Source organism: Euprymna scolopes, chromosome 1 (genome assembly GCF_053919585.1).
Source record: "Euprymna scolopes isolate OS-2025 chromosome 1, ASM5391958v1, whole genome shotgun sequence".
NCBI lineage: Eukaryota > Metazoa > Mollusca > Cephalopoda > Sepiida > Sepiolidae > Euprymna > Euprymna scolopes.
This window is the reverse complement of record NC_136482.1, coordinates 28,228,719-28,253,481: the sequence shown is the minus strand read 5'-3', so window position 1 is coordinate 28,253,481 and position 24,763 is coordinate 28,228,719. Positions and strand designations below refer to the sequence as shown.

General features: G+C 29.3%; 1 protein-coding gene across 2 annotated transcripts in view; it reads right to left on the bottom strand.

The window, feature by feature from the left end:
• Nucleotides 1-24,763, bottom strand: part of LOC145290674 (ubiquitin-protein ligase E3B-like) — a 156,996-nt gene that overhangs the window by 66,019 nt on the left and 66,214 nt on the right. Inside the window, exons 13-17 of one of the 2 annotated variants that reach the window (XM_080136506.1) lie at nucleotides 23,760-23,794; nucleotides 19,688-19,717; nucleotides 15,549-15,661; nucleotides 11,370-11,518; nucleotides 5,482-5,553 (exon numbers count right to left, since the gene is read on the bottom strand). In XM_080136506.1, the coding sequence (XP_079992632.1) occupies nucleotides 5,482-5,553; nucleotides 11,370-11,518; nucleotides 15,549-15,661; nucleotides 19,688-19,717; nucleotides 23,760-23,794 (399 nt within the window). The remainder of the gene's footprint in view (nucleotides 1-5,481; nucleotides 5,554-11,369; nucleotides 11,519-15,548; nucleotides 15,662-19,687; nucleotides 19,718-23,759; nucleotides 23,795-24,763) is intronic. The other variant, XM_080136517.1, reaches the window with a different exon arrangement.

Genomic DNA, 24,763 nt, shown 5'->3' with positions numbered 1-24,763 from the left:
ATTTTCACTTGGAACATTCCGACTATTTTCTCTTGGAAATGTTCCAACCGTTTCACTTGGTAATGTTCTGACTGTTTTCATTTTGGTTATTATATTCACGTTTTTTTCAGCTGATGAATTGCTTCAAAACAACAGTAATAAATTTTACAAAAAAAAGCTGAATCATTAACTTGATCAAATCAAACTTAAGCTGAATCATTAACTTGTCAGTCACAGACTCAGTTATCCATACCAGAAGGAAAATACCACTTCTGTGCACAACACAGTTGTATAGCAAGGTGATTGTTTACATTACATTGAACTTCTGGCATGTTGGTAGTCAGGAAAACAGGGAGCAGGGAGGGAATTCCAAATACAAGCAGTTTCAAGAAAGAAGCCATTGGAGTAGAAAGTTTTTCTGCATCTGGAGACTTTTACAGTGAAGCCCTGAATAAATATGCTCCAATTTTACTTTGTTAATTGAGCACGGATCAAAAAAATAAGGAAACGGTTAAGTTGAAGAACCAAAATAATTATAATATTCACAGAAGATTACTTAATACAAATTTATTTATTAAGAAATAAGATATGAATCCTCAGGATATAAAATACTGCAGATACAAACAAGCTGAATGGTTGGCATGTTATATGAAGCAGAGCTTTAATATTATAATTCAGTAGACTACAAAATTTATGACATAATATTTTATAATCATGTTCCGAACATGAACACTCAAGTTTATCCATATGAACACACGTTTCAAAATATCATTTTATTATCACTATTATGAAAGTAAACCTGGGCACTTTCCATAATTTTCCTCAATCAGCATATAAACCTTATCAATTCCAATTCAGATAATTTTCAAATGGATATATCTGCAATCAAGTCAAGAATAAAATAATTATATATGCATATAATTATTGCTTCATGTATAGACACATATAAAGTGATATAATATATTTTTAGTATTTACTTCAACAGTGCTCAATATGTGAGTAGAGCTTAGCAGTATAAAAATATATCTATGGCAAATAAGCTACACAGAGGCGTCCATGTTTCAGCCCTGCAGGGAATCATTGTTTAGTATGATTATTTCCTGTGAAGAATTAAACATGGATGCCTTGGTGTAGCTTACATGCCACAATATTTTCATACTACTATTATTATATGTATATATGTACGTACACTCTTTTCTGTTACAAATGTTTCCAGATTTAAAATATATTTTCCGAAAAATAGAGACCAGTGTATATGTGAGTGTAAGTGTGTGTGTGTGCGAATACGTATTTTAGTGACCTCCCCATTCCAGACAAGAGAAAAGTGACATTAAATGAAGTGAGAGAGAGTGAGTGAAAAGTTCCAAATATCCAGGCCAAAAAAAAAAAAAAAAAAATTTGAGAAAAACAAAAATAAAAACAAAAAACTTACTTGAATTTTCCGAAAATAAGTACAAAAAAATACAAACAAATACAATCAGATAAAAAAACGCACAAAGCAGATTTTGTTGCTAATTGGATTGCTTATGCTGAAGGGAGTAAAAGTGATGTAAGTCCGTCGGAGCATATTCCATAGAAGTACTAGTAAAACAAGCACAAGGATGCAACATTATGGTGATGGGACAGAGGTTGAAACTTGGTTGATCATCTCCTTCAATCTAGAATTATTAAATCAGTCAAAGAATCTCACAGTTGGAAATACAGTCGGTCCATAATTCAAAATCAAAGATTGTAAATCAAACATATTTACATTAGATACATCGTTTAATGGTAGCTACCTAAGTTTAATAAGCATAAAGGAGGATGAGTCATACAAGACCTTTTTAGTAGATGCAGCATTTGGTGGAGTGTTAAAAGTGAAAGGTGGGCTCCCTTTATCATGTTAGAAAACTACTCATACCTGAAATATCTCTACAAAGCTATCATTTACCCATGCATGAAGTATTGTTGCCACATCTGGGTTGGAGCACCAACCACTAGCCCCTCCCCTGTAAAGACAGGATCCAAAAAAGAGTCTCCAATCTAATGGATCTACGCTATAAACTAAGCTCCAATCTCTCTCCCATCAATGTATATTGAATCTCTGTGTCCATTTTACAATGACTTTAATCAAGTGTGCTCTGATGAATACATAGCACTTGAACCCCTCCCTTCCACGTAAATACTCCTGACTAACCTAACAAGCAGCAAATCGCCCCCCTCCTTTCATTATAAAGATCCATAGATGCCAGAAAGCTTTCTACTCTAATAGTTTCTTCCCTTGAACTGTTAGACTTTAAAACTCCCTCTCTTCTTTTTGCTCCTCTAGCTGTAATAATGTGTAGAAATTTAAATGTAATGCAATCAGATATCTTGCTGTTCAACTCCCTACATAGTATCCTTGTGGACATGGTTTCACATAGTAGGCCCTTACGTCCAAATGGCAGTATACTTGTTTGGTGTGAATAAGAATAAGAGTAAGAAGAAAAAAAAAAAAAAAAAAAAAAAAAACAGGCCACGCTGGAGGTAAATAAATGCATTTTGCACTAAATTTAAATCACCAAATAAAAAGTTGCAGTTTGAATTAAAATTTGAAGGCAAAAGTGTTATGGTTCAGTTGTACTCCTAAACCATAGGAAAACATTAATTTTCAAATGTGCACTTGTAGAAACAACCAAAAAATGTCTTTCTATAAATTCTATGGCTGTACATTCCCGATCAAAATGGCGGGAAAAAATACTTGCTAGCAGTAATCTATATATATAAAATAACATCGGAATATGTAAAGTTAAAAAGATAAAAACAACAACTCAAACTGAAAAGATTATAAGAAAAAAAAAATGTATCAATCAGTATGAAAAGAAAAAAGATAAAAATAAAACATCTCATTATGGAAATAAAGTGAAGGATTTCTTTCTGAATTTGTTTTAGACGTAGAAGAGGTAGTAACCTTGCCATTTATTTCCTCTCTTTGCTAAACACTTGAAATGGTCTTGTCTGACAGTTTGTTGGGGGTTTTTTTACTCACTAACTTTTGTGTGATAAGACAGATATATAATTATTTATATACAAATAAATACACATTGGTGCTTATTATAGATTGGACAATGATTTTTTTTTTTAGATGTATTTAAAATTTTTGAGATGAGGATTGATAATTCCTATTATTTAAATGATTGGGACAACTGTTTTCATCTTGAGTGTTATTTTCACAACGTTTCAGCTGATTTAACCTCCGACTTTCTTGAGGTGTATCTTGTCAAACTTTAGAATCTTTCTGTCAAACTCAAGAATCTGCATGGAATTGCGAACAAAACTCTTTATTTAATCCACGTTCTCATTCCATCAGCCATGACCGAATAGAAGTCCTAAGTAATTCACTATCATATAATGAATATCACCTGCTGACGGAACAAAAGCATGCTAACTCCTTGAGTAGATAAACAGTTCTATTTGAAATTATATGCAGATTCCAAAGTTTAACAGAAAGATGCTCGAGTTTGAGAAGATACACCTGAAAAAGGTTAGCGGTTACATCGAATGAAACGTTGTGAAGATAACACTCAAGACGAGAATAGTGATTATAATAATTCAAATAATACAAAAAATCAATTTTATCATTAAATTCTTACAAGGTGAGAATTTGCACAATTCTGACAAAATAGGAAGTATAAAATGCAAATATTAAACAAAAAGCAAAAAAAAAAAAAAACTGACAGTTTTCTAAATCACAGAAGATAAACACAATTAATAGGTCATAACAGAAGGGATCGGTTAGAGAACAACAAAATGGCTATGTTATTGTGAGTAATGCAACACTGTGCTGTGTAGTGCTCACAAGAGCCAGAGAAGGGATCTGAGAATGGACAAGAAGAAAAAAGAAACGGTTCTTGTTCAGAATGCCCACTATATTAAAAACAAAAATGAATAAACAATCTGTATGATGTATATACACATGACATAAGAAAAATATCATATTCCAAAAATCATATAAATTGATCAAATAGTTTTATTTTTATAAATGAAAATCAAATTTTATGAGTAACCACACAGACTGTCCGGTACTTGTGCATAATTTGAACCAGACGTAACTCAGCATCCGATCGGCTTTGCTTGGAACATGACGTCATGCGCTCGGGTTTGATTGCAATGTGACATAAGACGTTGATCAGTCAATCAATGCACTGAAAAGTAGCAGACAAACTTTTCAAAACAAAAATTGGAAGGAAATAAAAATCATTAAACAACCTTTTCTGAAAACTGTGTAAACAAAACAAATGAATATCTCCAGTTTGGAAAAATATTTGATAATGCCGAAACAAGTGGTCTCATATTGTCAAGAAAAAAAAAATTAATTGCTGAAAAAAAAAAAAAAAGAAACAAGAAAAAACTGCATTTCCTGTTGCGAGAAGTGCATCATCACCAAAAGAAGATCTGAGAAGAATGGATGTGGATGAAGATGCACGCACACGCAATGTACCCCCAACCTCCCCATGTTAAGAACGGCTTTCGGAATAGACATCCCTCCCCAACCTCCCCATGTTAAGAATGGCTTTCTAAATAGACACCCCTCCCCATGTTAAGAACCACCATTACCGAAAAAAACAAAAACATAATTTATTAATCTTTTTCTTGAAAAAAAAAAAAGTTTCTTTAATTGTTACATAAAAACTTTAAAAAAAAACTTTAAAAAAATTTTTTTACTTATCTGTTTTGTTTTAAACTTTTTCATTGGACAAAAAAAAACAAAAATCAAATTACAGTAAAAACTTATTATATTACAAAAAAATAAAACAAAAAACTTGTTACGGTAGGTCGTTGTTTCTTGGTTTATTTTTTGTTTTGTTTATTTCTTCTGTTAAAATTATTATGTTTACGTGTTTCTTTCATTTTTTTTAAGGAGCATTTGTTCCGCTTTCATAATCAGCTATTAATGTTGTGTTCCGAGCAACGTCAATCGGACGTTGAGTTACGTCTGATTCAAATCATGGACAAATATGAACTGTCCTGCATTGTCATTTCGAAAATAATATCCAAAAAAGGAGATAATTCAACAATAATTCAAATTTGTGATATTTATGTTGTTCCTACTTGCCTCCCCACAAGTGCAGAGTTAGACACAAGGTCAGTTTTTAAAGAGGGAAAAATCCAGTTCCCAAAAAGGGGAATTCTGGATAGAAATAAAAATAAAAGTCGTCTCAGTTATGAAAGATTTCTCCTCCGCTGACCAAGGACAAAAAAGATATTATACTATTATCTTCACCCGATATTTATTGAGCCTACAAATTACTATTAATTGCTTAAAACTTATTTTCTTTATAAAAATAAAACTACTTGATAAATTAACATGATTTTTGGAATATGATATTTTTGTTTCATTCCAGGTACATATATCATACAGATTTTTTTTTATTTTTGTTTGTAATATGGGAGAATTGTGGAAATAACCAAAGAAAGCTAAGTGCTTGGATACGGGGGAACCTTTCAGTCTATGGATAGGGTAGGTGTTCCTCGATGACTTACCAAATCTCTTCAAACCGCCAAACTCGTTCAGTGTGACAGAATACATTTGAGAGAAGGAACCTAAAGGAGATTCTGAAGACAGTCAGAGAATGAAAGAGATTGAAAATGAAAAAAAATGGATTTTTAGAGAAGAAAGACAAGAACTAAACATTTTTGGCAATGGAAGAAATATGAAAAAAATAATAATTTAAAAAAAACACTGATTCATATTGAAAGTAATTTTACAACTTAATAGGAATTTTTTTTATATGCAGGAAAACAATAAAAGATAAATTAAAAAAAATATTTTTCAAATTTATTCATTATACCTCATTATCTCTTATCTTAATCAACAACCCCCATGTATACTTTTAATGTAAAAAAATATATTGGAAGATTTTAAACCTTTAAAAACTATAAAAATATTTTTTTAACTTCTTTTTGTAGTCTTTTGTTGGAAAATTATTTTGCCACTAAGTTATTTCCTGCAATTGCTGATTCAATTTGCTTTCACAAATTCACAATAGTCCTAATGTTATTTCAGAGATTAGTTGTTTACCATTTTTTGGAGATTTAAAAACAAAACAGTATATTAAATCATGGCTCCCCAGCAGTGTTATCAAATACTACCTCCCTTATATATATATATATATATATATATATATATATATATATATATATATATATACACACACACACACACATATATATATATATGCACACACACACAAACATGTGTATTTGTGTGTGTGTTTAACCAACAAATTCTTAAACTAGTTACATAACACTGAAATTAACAGGAAATCGTAATCATAGTAATCATACACCAAGGATGGTTTATAACAAGTAAAATCTTTGTTTGTTTGGATGAATAATGCGTACAGAAATATGTCGGCAAGTTGAAATGCAAAATGTTCATTTCAACTGGTCAACATTTTTTTTTAATTGTTTTATGCATGCACAAATTCAATCATATCATAACTAGAATTGGTTTAATTTAAAATTTTTCTTATCTATCAGTCAGGTTAGTTCAAACGATAGGGAACACGGCTGGAGCGCTAAATGAGGAAATGCGATTGAAGTGCTAAATGAGAGAACACGGCTGGAGCACTAAATCTTTTGGTTTAGATCATAGCTGATGGCACTCAAATCATTTTTTTAACTTTTGAAATCAATACTATATATATATATATATATAGTTATCTATTGAATATCATATATATATATATATATATATATATATATATATATATATATATATATATATATATATATATATATATATGATATTCAATAGAGAATTAGTTCTGTAATAATAAAATGAAATCTGCATAAATTAAAATATATTTAAGCGCATTTTTTAACCGGCAAAGCCAAGAACCCCCTGCTAGTATGTATTTTTTTTATTCCATTTTCACCCCAAACAAGGCACAGTGCCACTCTGATGTAGGGAGCTACTATTGGGAGCATAAGTTGCAGGGATGCTATGTAGGGAGTTGAGCAGCAAGATGTCTCTTCACATTACACTTGAACTTCTGCATGTCAGTAAAGCAGGAACCTTGAAGGGCATTCCAAAGTCTAGCAGTTCTGGGAAAGAAGCTATTAGAATAGAAGGCTTTCTTACATTTAGGGATCTCTACTGTGTAGGGGTGGGATTTTGCTGCGTGTCGGGTTTACGTTAAGAGGATACTAGGGCTTGTAATTCGTCTGAGCACCCACCATTAAAATACTTGTAGAACAGGCAAAGGGATGCAACATTTTGTCGATGGGACAGAGGCTGAAGCCTAGATGACAGTTCAGGACCTATCAGATTGGCGATACATATATATTCTTATGATTATAAGAAAATATATACTATTGAGGTATATGTTCTATAAATGATATTTCGAATCGAAAAAAATATTAAGCTCAATGAAAGTGAATTTTCACTTTCAGAGCATGTATAACATTAGTTATTATACTAAAATCAAAAGATGCATTTAATTCACACTTACATATATTTATTTTTTATATGAAAATTCAGGCCTTGTACAAAAAAATAAAAACTTATGAGTGTGAATTGACTACAACTTTTGATTTTGGAATAAACCAACTAATTAATTAATTATGGAATGTTGTGCTAGTAAAGGATAGAGCAATTTCTGTAGAAAATCTTAAGTGGGCGAGTTCAATGTGTAGCAGAGGAAGAATAAAAGTTGAATACAAATAAAGAATGTAGCCAAATTTGATTATAAATTTATTTCAAATCAATAAGGCCTTTTCAAATGAGCAAACTGATTGAAGAATGCTGCCCAAATAAAAAAAAAAAAAATGATAAAAATAAAAATGACTCATTGTTTTGTTGTTACGAGGAGGGGGAAAAGAAAGGAGAAGTTGGAGAGGGTAGCAGAGAGAAAGGAGGAGGAACAAGTGTACTGATTCTTGTTCCTCCTCTTTCAATTCTCTCACCCCTATCCAACTTCTCCTTTCTTCCCCCTCCCTCATAACAACAAAATGGTGTGTAATTTTTTTTATCTTTTCAGTCGGACAGCAGCTCTCAATCAGCTTGCTTATTTGAAAAGGCCTTATTTGGTTGAATAAATTTATAATGAAGTCTTGGTTATTTGTCTTCATTTATATTTATATATATATATATATATATATATATATATATATATATATATATATATATTTGTTTAAGATCATATAGAAAGTGGGTTGAAAGCTCAATAGTAATTAAAATACTAGAGCTCAAATTTAATAAGGGAATAAAATCTGAGATTTTAGTTTAATGCATTTCATTTCTCCCAAACAATTATTGTATTTTCTAGAAAATATATTCAAAATTAATAATCATCAATCATTTATTAGTTTAGGAGATAAAAATTTTTATTTGTGTATGTTTGGATGAAGAAAATGATGATGAATATTAACATTTAGGCAGTGCATATATAAATCTTTTTTATGAACCAATCATTATGAATGTTGGGTTGACTGATTGTTTTTGTTTTACAGCATATCAACCCTTTTTAGGTTATTTAATACTGAATCCAGTTATTTTGAAAAAAAATTTCGATATTTGTTTTTTTTTTCAAGTTGGTTTCTATTTAACCCATAGTTGGGACCCTAACAGGTACTACGACTCCGGGTCAAAGTAGACCTGGGAGCAATGGCAATTAAAGGGTGGCTCCACACTCCCCAAAGCCCGCAAGCTGGGGCCTTGCCATCAGATATAGTTTAAGGTCATATCCAGGACTGTGAATGTTGGGACATATATCTTCAGTAACCTGGCTAGTAATATAGTCACATTAGTTTTTTGTAAAATTGGGGGAGGGAGGTAGCACCCAAATATACACAAATAAAAACTTTCATCTCCTAAACTAATGATTGATGATTATGAATTTTTTAATATATTTTCTAGAAAATACAGTAAGTAACCTACGCACATTATTTTCTTTTGTAAATATGAAGATGAATATATATATATATATATATTTATATATATATATATATATTTATATATATATATATTTATATATATAAGATTTCCTTTTTTAATTTTAAAGTTTTTTATGATCTAATCATCATGAATTTTGGAATATGCATTCTTGTAAACATGGTATTATGTTTGGTAAAATCCTAATAAGTAAAATCCTAAACTATTGAACTTATTATGAATTATGGAATATGTATTCTAGACAACAAGGTTATTAATGTCGACACATTATCTATTTTTATAAACTTTACCATTTAGAGACTGTGCCACTGAAACCATATCATACCATACCTCCCAAAGAAAAAAAAATAAACATTAAAATTTAAAGCTAATACTATACATATTGGGACAAATATTTTTCTAGTATATAGCTAATTTTGTTGCTGTTTTTATCAGCAATACTAGCAGCATATGTATTAATATTCACTTACGTAAGTGGTAGCAAGTTTCCTCCATTGCACGTAAATGCTTGTCACACTTATCCTGGCTTGAGGTAGTTGCTAGCCTAACCACACTAATGAGCTGTGATACAGTGAAACAGTACTGTATGTGGATGACTATAAATGCTCCCTATCTAGGGTTGAGCATATTAGGGAGCAAAATAACTGCTGCTAGCCCAAAAAGTAATGCACTTTGTGCAAACAAATAGAGCTTAGATGATTAAACAATGTTTAAACATTGTAATTCCGCATACCCATCTCAAGTGGATGGTCGCATTCAATGCTGTCAAGATTAAGCTTGTCTCCTTCAATAATTACAAGAAATCTTCTCAACCACCAATAGCTATGGCTAAAGATACATTACCTGAAAGTACTTCTTCAAACTGCTTGGCCTAATGTTCACAGGGAACACCAGTTGGAACAGATACATTGTGAGCATTGCCAGGGCCGCTGTGAGGAAGGTGAGCTCTCTCTACCGTGCTAGAAAGTTATTTACACCTGAAAGTATCCTGTACCTTTACAAGGCCACCATTTACCCATGTCTGGAGTGTAGTTGTCACATTTGGGCTGATGCACCTGCTACTAGTCTTTTGCTTCTGAACAGGGTTCAAAAGAGAGTTGCCAACCTGATAGGTCCTCATCCAAGCTTCAACCACTGCTCTATCGACAAAATGTTGCATCTCTCTGCCTGTTTTACAAGTATTTTAATGGTGGATGCTCTAACAAACTACAAGCCCTAGTACCCCCTCGATATAAATACCTCCTACAAACCCGACAAGCAGCCAAGTCCCACCCCTACACAGTAGTGATCTCTCGATGTAAGCAAGCCTTCTACTCCAATAGTTTCTTCCCCAGAACTGCTAGACTCTAGAACTTCCTTAAAGGTTCTTGCTTTTCCAACTGTACTGACATGCAGGAGTTCAAGAGTAATGTGAATAGACATCTTGCTGCTCGACTCCCTACATAACATACCTGCAACTACTGTCCTCGATAGTAGCCCCCTACATCGAAGTGGCACTCTGCCTTTTTGGGGGGTGAAAATGGAATAAAAAAAATACATAACAAAGTTGTATTTTCTTTTTAAATAAATAGAAAAAAGGGTTTTTAATATGAATATCAATACACAAAATAAAACAAATTTATAGGAGTATATATATATATATATATATATATATATATATATATATATATATATATATATGATATGTATATGTAAGACTTTGATGACATTTGTTATCTTGTCACCATACACACTTCAACTGAATATTTTAGGTGGTGAAATTAAGAGTGATTAATGTAAATAACAGGTGAATGATAATTTGTGAGAGAAATGGAATGATGTAAATAATTAAAAACTGAGAAAGAGGAAAACGAATAAGAATAGAAGAAAAAGAGAAAGAGAGAGAGGAAAAATAGAAGGAAAAAGAGAAAGCAGAGGTAAGTAAACAGGAGAACAGGGGAGAGAGAACAGGGAAAACAGAGTGGAAGAGAAAGTAAGAGAAAAAAAGAGAGAGAGCTAGGGAAAAATGGGGGAGGGAATAAGGAAGAGGAAGAGACAGAAGAAAGAGAAAAGGAAAGACAAAGGGACGGGAGAGAGAGAGAAAAGAAGACAAGGGGACAGAAAAGAGAGACAAGAGAAGACAAAGGAGACAGAAGAAACAAAGAAGGAGAGATGATGGAATGGAGAGTCTCCACAAAGGAGAAGAGAGACAAGAAATAGAAGCAAAGAAGGAAGAGAGAGGAAAGCTCTACAATAACATCACAAAGATGTAAACTTGTCTTCCAACACTGCAAGTTTTATATATTTCCAAATATTTATATAAACATTTTGGAATTTTTATAAGGTTTTAATAAATATTTAATAGTAATAATATAAATATATATATATATATATATATATATATATATATATATATATATATATATATATCTCGAATCCCGATCTAAGAGATCACAGATAGTCAAGGATATAAATATAGGTTAGTTATACTCACCTTTGTTTGGTGATGAGGCACTATTCTTGTTGGCTTGTTGTTTATTAGCATCAACATACTCAAGCAATTCAGTAAAAAGTAATTTTATCATCTTACTGCTCCAAAGAAGTTGCAACTGTTTTACTACAAATGGCATCGCTTCGTGCAGACTTTCAAAAGGAAATGAGGAATTTTAAAAGAAAAATATGATCAATAAAATACATTATCAAATTTTGTAATATTTTTAACAATAGCATTGCTGAACAAAGCCTAAATGACTATTTACAAAATAAATAATAATGAAATCATTATGTACAGTTCTCTGGTGCTGTACAACTCATTAAAAATATTTGGCTCTTGTTCAGAATTCACACTATATTAAATAATATAAAGAAAAATCTGTATATGTACCCATGACGAAATGAAAATATCATATTCCAAAAATCATGTAAATTGATAAACAGTTTTATTTTTAAATAAGAAAATCAAATTTTATAAGTAACAGAAGAGCAGTTGTTTTGTCTGCCATTTTAAAAGCAATCTAAAAAAAAAATCAAAAAAACAAATGGAAGATAAATTATTTTCTTTATAAAAATAAAGGTACTTGTTTAGTTTCATCAAGACATTAAAAAATAAAATATTGAAAAAAAGTTATATTGTATGTACTCGTTATGGAATTAATTTCTCATAAAAAAAATTCACTTAATTTGATCAAGTAGTTTCTTTTTTACAGCGGAAAAATAATTTGTTATGACAGCAAGCAAAAAGTAGCCATGTTTGGATTTTTAGACCACTAGGAATGAGAGTGGGGGGGCGCCATGGGAAGATAACTCAGTATAAAGTGCTGACACCCCCTCCTCATATTAAATAATAGCTTCTCTCCCTTCCTCATAGTCTAAAAATACAAACATGGCTACCTTTTGCTCGCTGTAATAACAAATTGTTTTTCCGCTGTAAAAAAAAAAAAGAAGAAAAACCTACTTGATCAAATTAAGTGAAATTTTCTTTATGGAGAACTTAATTCCATAATGGGTACGTATAATATAACTTTTTTTTTTCAATATTTTCATTTTTTTAATATCTTGATTAAACTAAACAAGTACCAAAATAAAACTACTTGATCAATTTACATAATTTTTGGAATATGATATTTTCATTCTGTTATAAGCATGCACATCATACAAATTTTATTTTATTTTTGTTTTTTTAATATGGGAGAATTCTGCACAAGAACCAAATATTAAAAAAAAAAAACATGAAAGGAAGTTTATAATAGCACTATCCTACAAATACATTGTTGAATATTGTAATAAGATGTGACAGACATGGACAGCTGAGGTCAGAAAACATGGATGAAGGAATCTTAACTTAAAGCAACACAAGGAGAAAAAATACTTTAACAAAAAAAATCAAAAAATTATTTGAAATGCAAGAAAAATTGCAAACCACAAGATTTCATTGATTTGATGTCAATAGTCAAACAAAATTATTTATTGACCACATAATTTTGAAACAATTCAAATGTCTTAAATTAAAAATATTGTTACAAAACTTAAAGACAAAAGACTGATGTAAGATTGTTAAACTTAACAAAATATATATATATATAAATTATGAATTGACCAAATAATTTTGAAACAATTCAAATGTCTTAAATTAAAAATATTGTTACAAAACTTAAAGACAAAAGACTGATGTAAGATTGACCGAATTGACTGTTACATGCCCATGAGCAAAATAAACAGAACAGAGTGGGTCTCAAATGGAGAGATGGACAGTGTGATACCTAAGATGAAAACAACTCACACAAAGTTTATGCAAAAAATATGCTAGACAAACAGAGACACCAATAACACAGATATATCAAGCTGTTGTTACTGACTTTGGATTCAAAGCACTGGACAAATTGGCAACGTATTGAAGAAAGATAAACTCTTCCGTATTTTTTCGTTCAAACTGAACAAACTATCAATAATTTCCCCCACTCTTTATCTATGCCTAAACCTAAACATAGATTCCATGTGCAAAGTTTCTTTCTTAGAACTGCACGCCTGTGGAATTGTCTTCCGTTTGCCTGGTTTCTAGCTGACTACAATATGGTTGTCTTCAAGTCCAACTTAAACAAGTTCTTGATGAGCCGTTCCAATTAAGTTAACAAATTTTCCGAATTTTCATTACTAACGATTACTACATTGTCCAATTGACTACTGTACACTCTTTAACCCTTAACCTCGAGTGGCCTCTTGCCCTTGACAAGTGGTGATGCCTATGTAAGAAAGAACAGAAATGGCAACACCACAGTCGATTTGTTCATTCTTTTGCTAAACTCCAAATTTGTCATCAACAAAGAAGCAATAAAAGGAAAATAACTTGTCAAGTACTAATGAGTTTAGGACTCAAATGAATATTGATTTAATTAAATGTCCAGTAATTGAATCATTGCATGCAAGTCATAATGATATAATATTCTTTGGTAAGTTGCAGTGATACACCACATATACGAGGATTCACATGGTATAAATGATAAACCTTGAGGTTAGATGGAGACCCATATGAAAGATCAATAGTGGACTAATTGGCTTCAACACATGAAGTAGTAGAGATTTGAAATTAGAATTCGTTGTTCCGAAGAGTTTAGTGAAACTCAAATGTAATAAGGCAGAAAAGCTAAATTTGTATGACCAGAGTAAAACAATAAAGGGCAGATAGTATAATCCAGATGATAACATCCATTCATGTCTATAATTGTTTTTGGTTTTATAAATTTTCTCCTTGTAAAAAAGAAAAAAAATAGTAGCTTTGATTAAATATAAAATATGTTTATATTATAATTAATTATAATATTGTTGGTTATGTAAAGTCTGTTCTTTAAACAAACTTCACATAATTTGTTATTGTTTAGGTTTGTATGTTTTCATATTAACCCAGTTATTTTGGCTTGATCGATTTTGTTTTTTTTATTTGCTTTAATTAAATGTCTGATGTGGCCGGTTGCTTCTTATTTTTATAACACATTTTTTTTTTACAGTCTGTTTAAAGCCAAAAAAAAAAAAAAAAAAAACATTTATTTCCTTTCAGTTCGTTTTCTTATTATTTTTATTAACTTTTTCTAAATATCTTTTTTTCTGTGAATTAACTTTTCACAAATATATTTTCTTAAAAAAAGAGAAAAGGCAGAATGGATAAAGAGCAATGCGTGAAATAACATAAAGACTCCCAAATAGGTACAAATAGTAAAGCAATAGGTTGGTTGGTTGTTTTTGTTTTACGGCATATCAACCCTTTTCGGGTTATTTAATGCTGAATCCAAAGATTTTGAAGAAAAATTTTTTTAATAGAGTATATTTGTTGTTTTCACGTCAGTTTCTATTTAACCCATAGTTGGGACCCTAACAGGTACTACCACTCCGGGTCAGAGTGGACCTGGGAGCAATGGCAATTAAAGGGTGGCTCCACACTCCCCAAAGCCCACAAGCTGGGGCCTCACCACTGGATATAGTTTAAGGTCATATCCAGGACCCCCATTGAGGGACTTTTACCCTCTGCAGGGGAACAGTCGGCGTATTCTAATGCCCCACCGACAGGGCCCAATAGAAAGAAATAGGACATTGAAATATAATAGGTTGTAGAGCTAGTCCATAACACCCCCTCACACACAAGAAATAACAAAAATAAATGTATTATAAAGAACATAATTTTTAGCAAATTTGAGTTTTTTCAATGACTCCCTCGTGTTGAATGTTTTTCTATTTTTTTTTTAAAAGGTGGTCACCACTTATCAAGGCCCGGAAGCAACTCATGGATAAGGGTTATTGTAAGTACAGTACGTTAGTGTGGATATTTTAAAGTGTCTACTTAAGGGGGCGGTTCATCAGGAATTTATTTACGTTGGACTTGAAGACATCCAAGTTGTAGTCAAGCACAAAAGTGTTAAATATTTAAAATTATCTTACTTGTCCTGCCAAATGGTGTCGAGAGGTTGTCCACTATAGTTTAGAGATACAATTTGTTTTTATTTTTTTTAAATGAAACTATTTGATCAATTTATTTGATTTTATGGTTACAATATTTTTTTTCCATCACGTGTACGTATATATGATAAAGATTTTTCTTTTTGTTTTCTCTTAAGCAGGAGGTTATGAACTTGCACGTAGGTTGTTTATAAATTGAATAAATGAATCAAGAAGACTAAAGACTTACCTCTGGTCAGTGCTTTGTGAGAACCATCCTAACACGGGATGCCACAAGGTCAGATTGGATTTCTTACTTTGCACATATTTTTTGCAGCTTTTAAGTAAGTAAATCATTACATCCTAAAATGTTAACATTAAATTTGTTGAAAAACAGAATCTTTAAAAGATAAACATATTTAAGAAAGATATAAAACAATTCAAGTTTAACACGGTAACTGAAAAAATGTGAGCAAATCAAAATCGACGATTAACTCTGAATTGAAAAAGGACAATTTGGTTATACAGATGATATGGTTTTCAAAATGTGCAGAAAGAGGATAAAATTAATTCACTGACTGGATTTAAAAATAAGATTTCCCTGGGAAAAAAAGAAAACAGTGATGTATTTTTGGTGGGTTAGTTTCATTTAAACAATTTGTATGCATATCACATAAAACCTTCAAAGGGAAATAACTATTATTTGCAGATTTAAGAGACTTTCAAAGGGAAATAACTTATTTAAGAGACTTTTGAAAGGGAAATAACTTATTTAAGAGACTTTGGAAAGGGAAATAACTTATTTAAGAGACTTTGGAAAGGGAAATAACTTATTTAAGAGATTTTGAAAGGGAAATAACTTTTATTTACAGGAACTCTCAAAGAAAAATTACTTCCATTACTTTAAATGGGGAAATAACTTTTACTTAAAATAATAAAATCACTGTCTACAACTGATGTAAATTGCATGTACAGATGTATAAAGAGGGATATAAGATGTAGAATATATTGTTGAAACAACGTTGAGTTCAAGATTTATGTAAAAACTAAAACTGAAAGAAATTCTTACTCCATATATAAATAATAAATGTAATTGTTCAGTTTGCTTCTCAATCATCAATTCACTGTGAATAATTTTCGGTGCACACAGTAAATTAAAGATTTTATACACCTAGGAATTGGCTATTAACTGATGCTTGGAAATTCATTAAATGATTTTGAAATTGTCAGCCAGTTCCATGACAAGTTGGGATACTGTTATTTCGTCAGTCTGCATGAAATCATTGTCATAAAAATCATTTACAAAACTTGTTGGACACATTCTAAGAACTCGGCAGCTTTTTCTTTTTAGGCTGCTGTATCTACACATTACTGATTTTTTATTTCAATAAATAATCAATTAATAGCAATTTTTTTTTAAATCCTGTATATGTCATGTGGAGATGAGAAACATGCATACAATCTGATGAGAGGTGGCCACACAATTTTATTAATATAAAGATTATAGGGAACCTTTTACCTAGCGGGTTAGGAAAACTGAAAGAATTATTAGATCTATATGACAAAATCTCTAAGATAGTTAGAGGGTGCTTATACAGATAAAAATTGTATTCCAAACATAAACGCTTTGATATATTTATGTATTAGGTGAAAATAAGAATCATCACCAAAAATTAGGAAAAATTATAGAATAGCAGTTTTATTAAAAGAAAAAAATGAATTTTATTGTATTAAGTAATTTTGAAAATTTATCAACTAAACAAGGAAGATAATTTAATCTGTTATTTCGGCAAATGTTAAGATTTTTTCTAAAATGGATACTTCATGTAAAATGCGATAAAACTGATTTTTTACTTTGGATAATGTTTTTAGTGAGGATACTCATTTTTGCCTGATACATAAGTGCATCAAAGAGTTTTTATTTGGAATATGATTTTTACTTGTCTGTATAATCTGTGCAAGCACCAATAAGAGTTACCCCCTTTTCTATGGATCCTTTTATTTCTCTTGTGCTAATTAGAGTATTTTTGTATAACATCTTTAAAAAAAAATGAGATTTTAATGCTTAATAAAAATAAAAAATTAAGTCGGAATTTGGTAGTGGCATTGTCATTTTCCGTTAAAAAAAGTTTGAAAAACGTGACATAACTCAACAAACCAAAGAGAACAATAATAAATGTATCATTTCTGGTTGTCCATTAAACCACAATATATCCTTTCTGAATTTTTTAGATGATTGTATTATTTAGATTGTTTGGATTACTGTTTTCATTTTGGGTGTTGTTCTCACATTTCAGCTTAAGTAATTTCTGTTTGTCAGGTGTATCCTGATGTTTTAATGAAATGGAAAGAAAGTTGAGACATTTCCATTTTTAATAAAATTTAAATGAGAAATTTGAAAACTTTGAAGCGTCGGAAATAATGATAAATCATTTTTATTTACTATATTTGTTGTTGTAAGTCCAATATTCGCTAAAAATAGCTTCATCGAGGTAGGAAGTTTCTCATTTAAATTTTATTCAAAATAAGTGTCTTCTAAAAGTGTGTGACCATTTTTTACTTTAAATTTCCCACTTGAAACTGGAGCAAAACACACGTGGAGCTACCGGAACAGCATATATATTTCTCTTCTACTCAAAAGCATTGCCTCCTCCATAACATCGAAATGAAGAAAAGAAAAAAAAATCACAAACCGGACTTCCTCCCTTGATGAAGCTATTTTTAGCGAAATATTGGACTTACAATAATAAAAAAAAAGTAAATAAAAATGATTTTATTATTTCTGACACTTCTAAGTTTTCAAATTTCCCATTTAACTTTTATTCCAAATAAGTGTGACTATGTTTTACTTTAAATTTCCATTTTTGTATTAATTTTGAGAATAACACCCAAGCACATCACACATCATGAATTCTAACAAGCTATTGTCAACATATAACTAAACAAGGTCGGGGGTTGCATCAGCTGAAATGGCATGAGAATAACACCCAAGATGAGAACAGTAGTTAGAACAATCCAAACATGGTGCATTATATATTTGTTGTTGGGAACACTCACTCAGACGCCAATGTTTAATTTTTATACAAAGATTTATTAATCAAAAAAGAATAATCAGAGAAAACCAGAGAGAGAAACTAACTCTTTAAAGCGACATGTTACTTGTGTTATGGACAGATAGTTCATCTCATTACACCTAGTTATAGTGTGTGTAACGGCTCGACCCTCATTAGTGCACATCCAATGTTAACAAATTATTGCCATTTATCCACTTAAATAATTAGATTTTGCCCAGTTTGAACCATTGTCTCAAACCCTTGCTGTGTTGTCTTGTCATTCACCTAACAAACTAATTAACTAATTAAATTTTATTTTCAAGTGACCTTTGAACTTTGGGACTTATTTGTACAAAAAAAAGATAGAATGTGGTAAGAAACTGCGCTGGGATTTTGAAATATAAACAGACAAAGTCATCCATGAATATACGTGACAATAGTCAAGAAGAAAAAAAAAATCGGAATAATTGACTTCAAGGTCCCAACCAAACACAGGATAAAGCTGACTGAGACGGAAAATAAAACTAAATAAATATCTGTATATCAGAGGATTGGCAACCTCCGGCCCATAGACCAAATCCAGCCCCTCGAGTGAATTTTGTTTGGCCCACTACCTTATTCAGGACATATAAATATAAACGAACCAAGTCACAGTGACAATTGAGAGACTAAATACATTATGTCAAAATTCAAATTTTTATTTGATATAATCATACTATATTTAATACTTGGTTTCTTCAAATGCAGAGATAATGTATTCACATATTTAATAACATTGTTGTCCTCCATGACAATGTAGCCAAAGCTGTTGGACCCTTCTCCTATAATCAGCATAGCTTTTTGCTCCTCCACGCTCCAAGTAGTAATTGACCTCTGGCGTATATAAATCATTACGCACACATTGTTGTCGTTGTCAGGAACATGCTTCTTGATTGTCTATGGATACAATCACTTTGTTGCCAATGTTCAATTTTTAAGGTTTTGTAATCACAAAGGGGCAGTTATAGAAAACAAAACAGACGGACAAGTTACTTTTGTGTTTGCAAGAAAAAGACAAACAAATAGATAGATAGACAGATATATAGTTCATCTTGTAACTAGATTGTGGGTGCTCATCATCCCATTAGAATAATACCTTTTATGTATCCACTTTATTTAAAGTGTTCCTAAGAAGACCAAGAATTCTCTCTCAAGAAACACTTGCTGACTTTAGTTTTACTGAGGTCACCTTTGACCCTTAGGTGTCACTCAAACTTTTCCATTCACCAATGAAATGTTAGTAGAAAAATACTTTGATAACTATGTACACACCTATAAACTGAAAGTATATACTTACCATAAAGTTCAGAGTATTTTCTACCAAACCCTGTAAAAGTTTAAAATATTTTATCATTATTGAAATGAAAAGGTAATTTATACATAAAATTTCATAAAATAATAACTATCTTCACTTCTGACTAGGAGCAAAGTGTAATATCTGTTCTGATGCTACATTTCACATTCTCTGTGATTGGTCAGTGAAAGAGAAATCCTTTTACATTGAAGGAATTTTCTTTTTGTTCTAATCCAGAGTTTCCTTTTTTGGAGGTTGGGTTTCCTAGTATTAAAAGCCAATTTTGTATTTAACTCTACCCTCATGGGGAGGCAAATAAATAGAAAGTGACTTCAACATTTATAAAAAAAACAAATTTATTCAAATTAGGTTAGTTTGGAAGTTAATTTCTAAAAGCTGTCCAACACATGCCAGCATGTAAAACATGTATTAAACTAATAATAATAATGATGATGATGATGATGAACAACAACAAATAATAATAATGTAATTATATTTCAATCACAAATCTACTCAGGCCATTAATGAACTTAAAAGATCTTTACACATAAATATATAATAAAATTTAATATCTGTATATACACACATAAATATATAATATAATTTATTATCAGTATATACATACATAAATATATAATACAACTAGCATGGGTGCCCGGCGCTGCCCGGGTATTTAGAGGTGTATGTTGAGCAAAAAAAAAAAAAAGAAAAAGCGGTCAATTTTTTAACTTTGACCCCTATTATGATCCTTAACATTTATTGTTTGGGGCTCAAATCAAGTTATTAAGTTAGATCCATGTCCAAGGAACCTATATCTAAAATTTCAAGTGTTTAAACCCAAAATTGTCGGAGGAGTTTGGTAGAGTTCTCAAAGGTCAAATCATTGAACTTTAACCACTTAACAGCCAAATTTCTGTCTGAAAACCGATCACATAGATTTTCCCAAATCTCAGTACCCTGTATATCAAATTTCGAATCTGTAGACTAAAAATTGACAGAGTTATTGCGTAGGGAAATGTAGACACACAGACACGTTCACTTTTATAGATATATAGACTAGCATGGGTGCTCGGAGGTGTATGCTGAGCAACAAAAAAAATAAAATAAAATAACGGTCAATTTTTTTAAAAAATTTGACCCCTATTATGACCCCTTAAAATTTATTGCTTTGGGCTCAAATGAAGTTATTAATCTAAATCCATGTCCAAGGAGCCTATATCTAAAATTTCAAGTGTTTAGACCCAAAATTGTCGAAGGAGTTTGGTAGAGTTCTCAAAGGTTAAATCGTTGAACTTGGACTCCTTAACAACCAAATTTCTGGCCGAAAACTGATCACATAGTACCCTGTATATCAAATTTCGAATCTGTAGACTAAAAATTGACAGAGTTATTGCATAGGGAAATGCACACACACACACACACACAGAAAGATACACAGACACATTCACTTTTATAGATATATAGATTTATTACCTGTATATATACACACAAATATATAATATAATTTATTATCTATGTATACACATATAAATATATAATTATCTGTATATACACACATAAATATATACTATAATTTATTATCTGTATATACACACATAAATATATGATAAAATTTATTATCTGTATATATACACACATAAATATATAATTAAATTTATTATCTGTATATACACACATAAATATATAATATAATTTATTATCTGCATATATACACACATAAATATATAATATACTTTATTATCTGAATATATACACACAAATATATAATTAAATTTATTATCTGTATATATACACACATAAATATAATTTCTTATCTGTATATATACACATAAATATATAATAAAATTTATTATCTGTATATAAACACATAAATATGATATAATTTATTATCTGTATATACACACATAAATATATAATAAAATTTATTATCTATATATACACATAAATATATAATAAAATTTATTATCTATATATACACATAAATATATAATAAAATTTATTATCTGTATATATACACATAAATATATAATATAATTTATTATCTGTATATACACACATAAATATATAATTTATTATCTGTATATACACACATAAATATATAATACAATTTATTCTCTGTATATATACACATAAATATATAATACAATTTATTCTCTGTATATATACACATAAATATATAATAAAATTTATTATCTGTATATATACACATAAATATATAATATAATTTATTATCTGTATATACACACATAAATATATAATTTATTATCTGTATATATGCACACATAAATATATAATATAATGTATTATCTGTATATATACACACATAAATATATAATACAATTTATTATGCGTATATACACACATAAATATATAATTTATTATCTGTATATACACACACATAAATATATAATAAAATTTAATATCTGTATATGCACACATAAATATATAATAAAATTTATTATCTATATATACACACACATAAATATATAATAAAATTTATTATCTGTATATACACACATAAATATATAATATAATTTATTATCTGTATATATACACACATAAATATATAATATAATTTATTGTCTATATATATACACACACATAAATATATAATAAAATTTATTATCTCTATATATACACACATAAATATATGATATTAATTATCTGTATATACACACATAAATATATAAGAAAATTTATTATCTGTATATATACACACATAAATATATACTATAATTTATTATCTGTATATACACACATAAATATATACTAAAATTTATTATTTGTATATACACACATAAATATATAATATAATTTATTATCTGTATATACACACAAATATATAATATAATTTATCTGTATATATACACACATAAATATATAATATAATTTATTATCCGTATATACACACAAATATATAATATAATTTATCTGTATATATACACACATAAATATATAATAAAATTTATTATCTATATATACAAACATTAATATATAATATAATTTATCTGTATATATACACACATAAATATATAATATAATTTATTATCTGTATATACACACATAAATATATAATATAATTTATTGTCTATATATACACACATAAATATATAAAATTTATTATCTCTATATATACACACAAATATATGATATAATTTATTATCTGTATATATATACACACCTAAATATATACTATAATTTATTATCTATGTATACACACATAATTATATATAATAAAATTCATTATCTGTATATACACACATAAATATATAATACAATTTATTATTTGTATATACACACATAAATATATAATACAATTTATTATCTGTATATACACACATAAATATATAATACAATTTATTATCTGTATAGACACACATAAATATATAATACAATTTATTATTTGTATATACACACATAAATATATAATACAATTTATTATCTGTATATACACACATAAATATATAATACAATTAATTATCTGTATATACACACATAAATATATAATAAAATTCATTATCTGTATATACACACATAAATATATAATACAATTTATTATCTGTATATACACACATAAATATATAATACAATTTATTATCTGTATATACACACATAAATATATAATACAATTTATTATCTGTATATATACACACATAAATATATAATATAATATATTGGCAAAAAGTGCAATACTTTACATAAAACTCAGCAAAACTCCAATGTGAGAACATGTCCTTATCTCGAAGAATAAGCATTACATTTTCAGGAATTCTATTACATCATAGCAAAATTATAATTTTAAAATATTAAATTCTTAAATAAATGGGATTTTACTGATACTGAGTGAAAGGTTAATCAGCCATGCCCAACACATTGCAACAGTTAAGACCATTTGAAAAATCGTCTCAATCTTCTGAATATCTTTTTAATTAAGAGAAAGTGTGAAAAAAGAAATTTAAGTTGTAAATTATTATTTAACATTTTTTGTCATTTTATATTGAGAATAAATAAATGCAGATAATTCTACTAATCTGGGAGAATGTCAAAAGAGTTTTTTGAATTAAAGAAGTCATACCTCTACTTCAGAATATCCGAGGTGTACCAAGTTTGCTGTAAGTTAAAAATAAATTTCATTAACTTTGAAGAAATAATCATTTAAAGAAACAAATAAATGCAAACATATATATAATAATGAAAATAAAATCATTAAATATAACATTCTTTAAGAACATTGGTGGTAAGAAATGGACAATATACTGAAATACTAATGATCATCAGTATTGACAAAATACCAAAATAATTTAGCATCATTGGTGTCTAGAATGTTTTACTGTCATTAAACAAACAGAATTTTTTAGATGAGGATTGATTATTTGTATTATCTTATTTGGACTACTATTCTCATTTTGGCTATTGTAGTCACATTTTATCCGATATTCCAAATTTCACACAAGTTCCAGAGTTTTATATAAAATTTCCTACGTTAGAAAAGATGAAGCTGAAGAAGGTCAGCAGTTACATTAGCCAAAATATTATGAAAATAACAACCAAGATGAGAATAGTAGTCTCAAATAATACAAGCTTCATTTTAGCAAAATAAGTTTATTGATATTTGTTACATGTTTAAATAAGTATGAACAGAGCTATGAATAAGATGTAGAAGGATAAAGCCAGAGGACTCTTACGGGTTGTTGAAGAAATGTAGAAGGCTGTAGTTGAAATAGATGATCATAAACATGGCAAATCAGATCCTAAAAGAAGCAGTTTTCCCAAGAGACTGAGAACTCAGTACAATAGTAGATTGTTACAAAGGTAAAAAAGAAGCTCTAAAATTTTTTATAACTGTGTTACATTTTACAGTTTTTTTATAACTGTGTTACATTTTACAGTTTTTTTATAACTGTGTTACATTTTACAGTTTTTTTTATAACTGTGTTACATTCAACAGTTTTTTTTTATAACTGTGTTACATTCAACAGTTTTTTTTTATAACTGTGTTACATTCAACAGTTTTTTTTATAACTGTGTTACATTCAACAGTTTTTTTTATAACTGTGTTACATTCAACAGTTTTTTTAT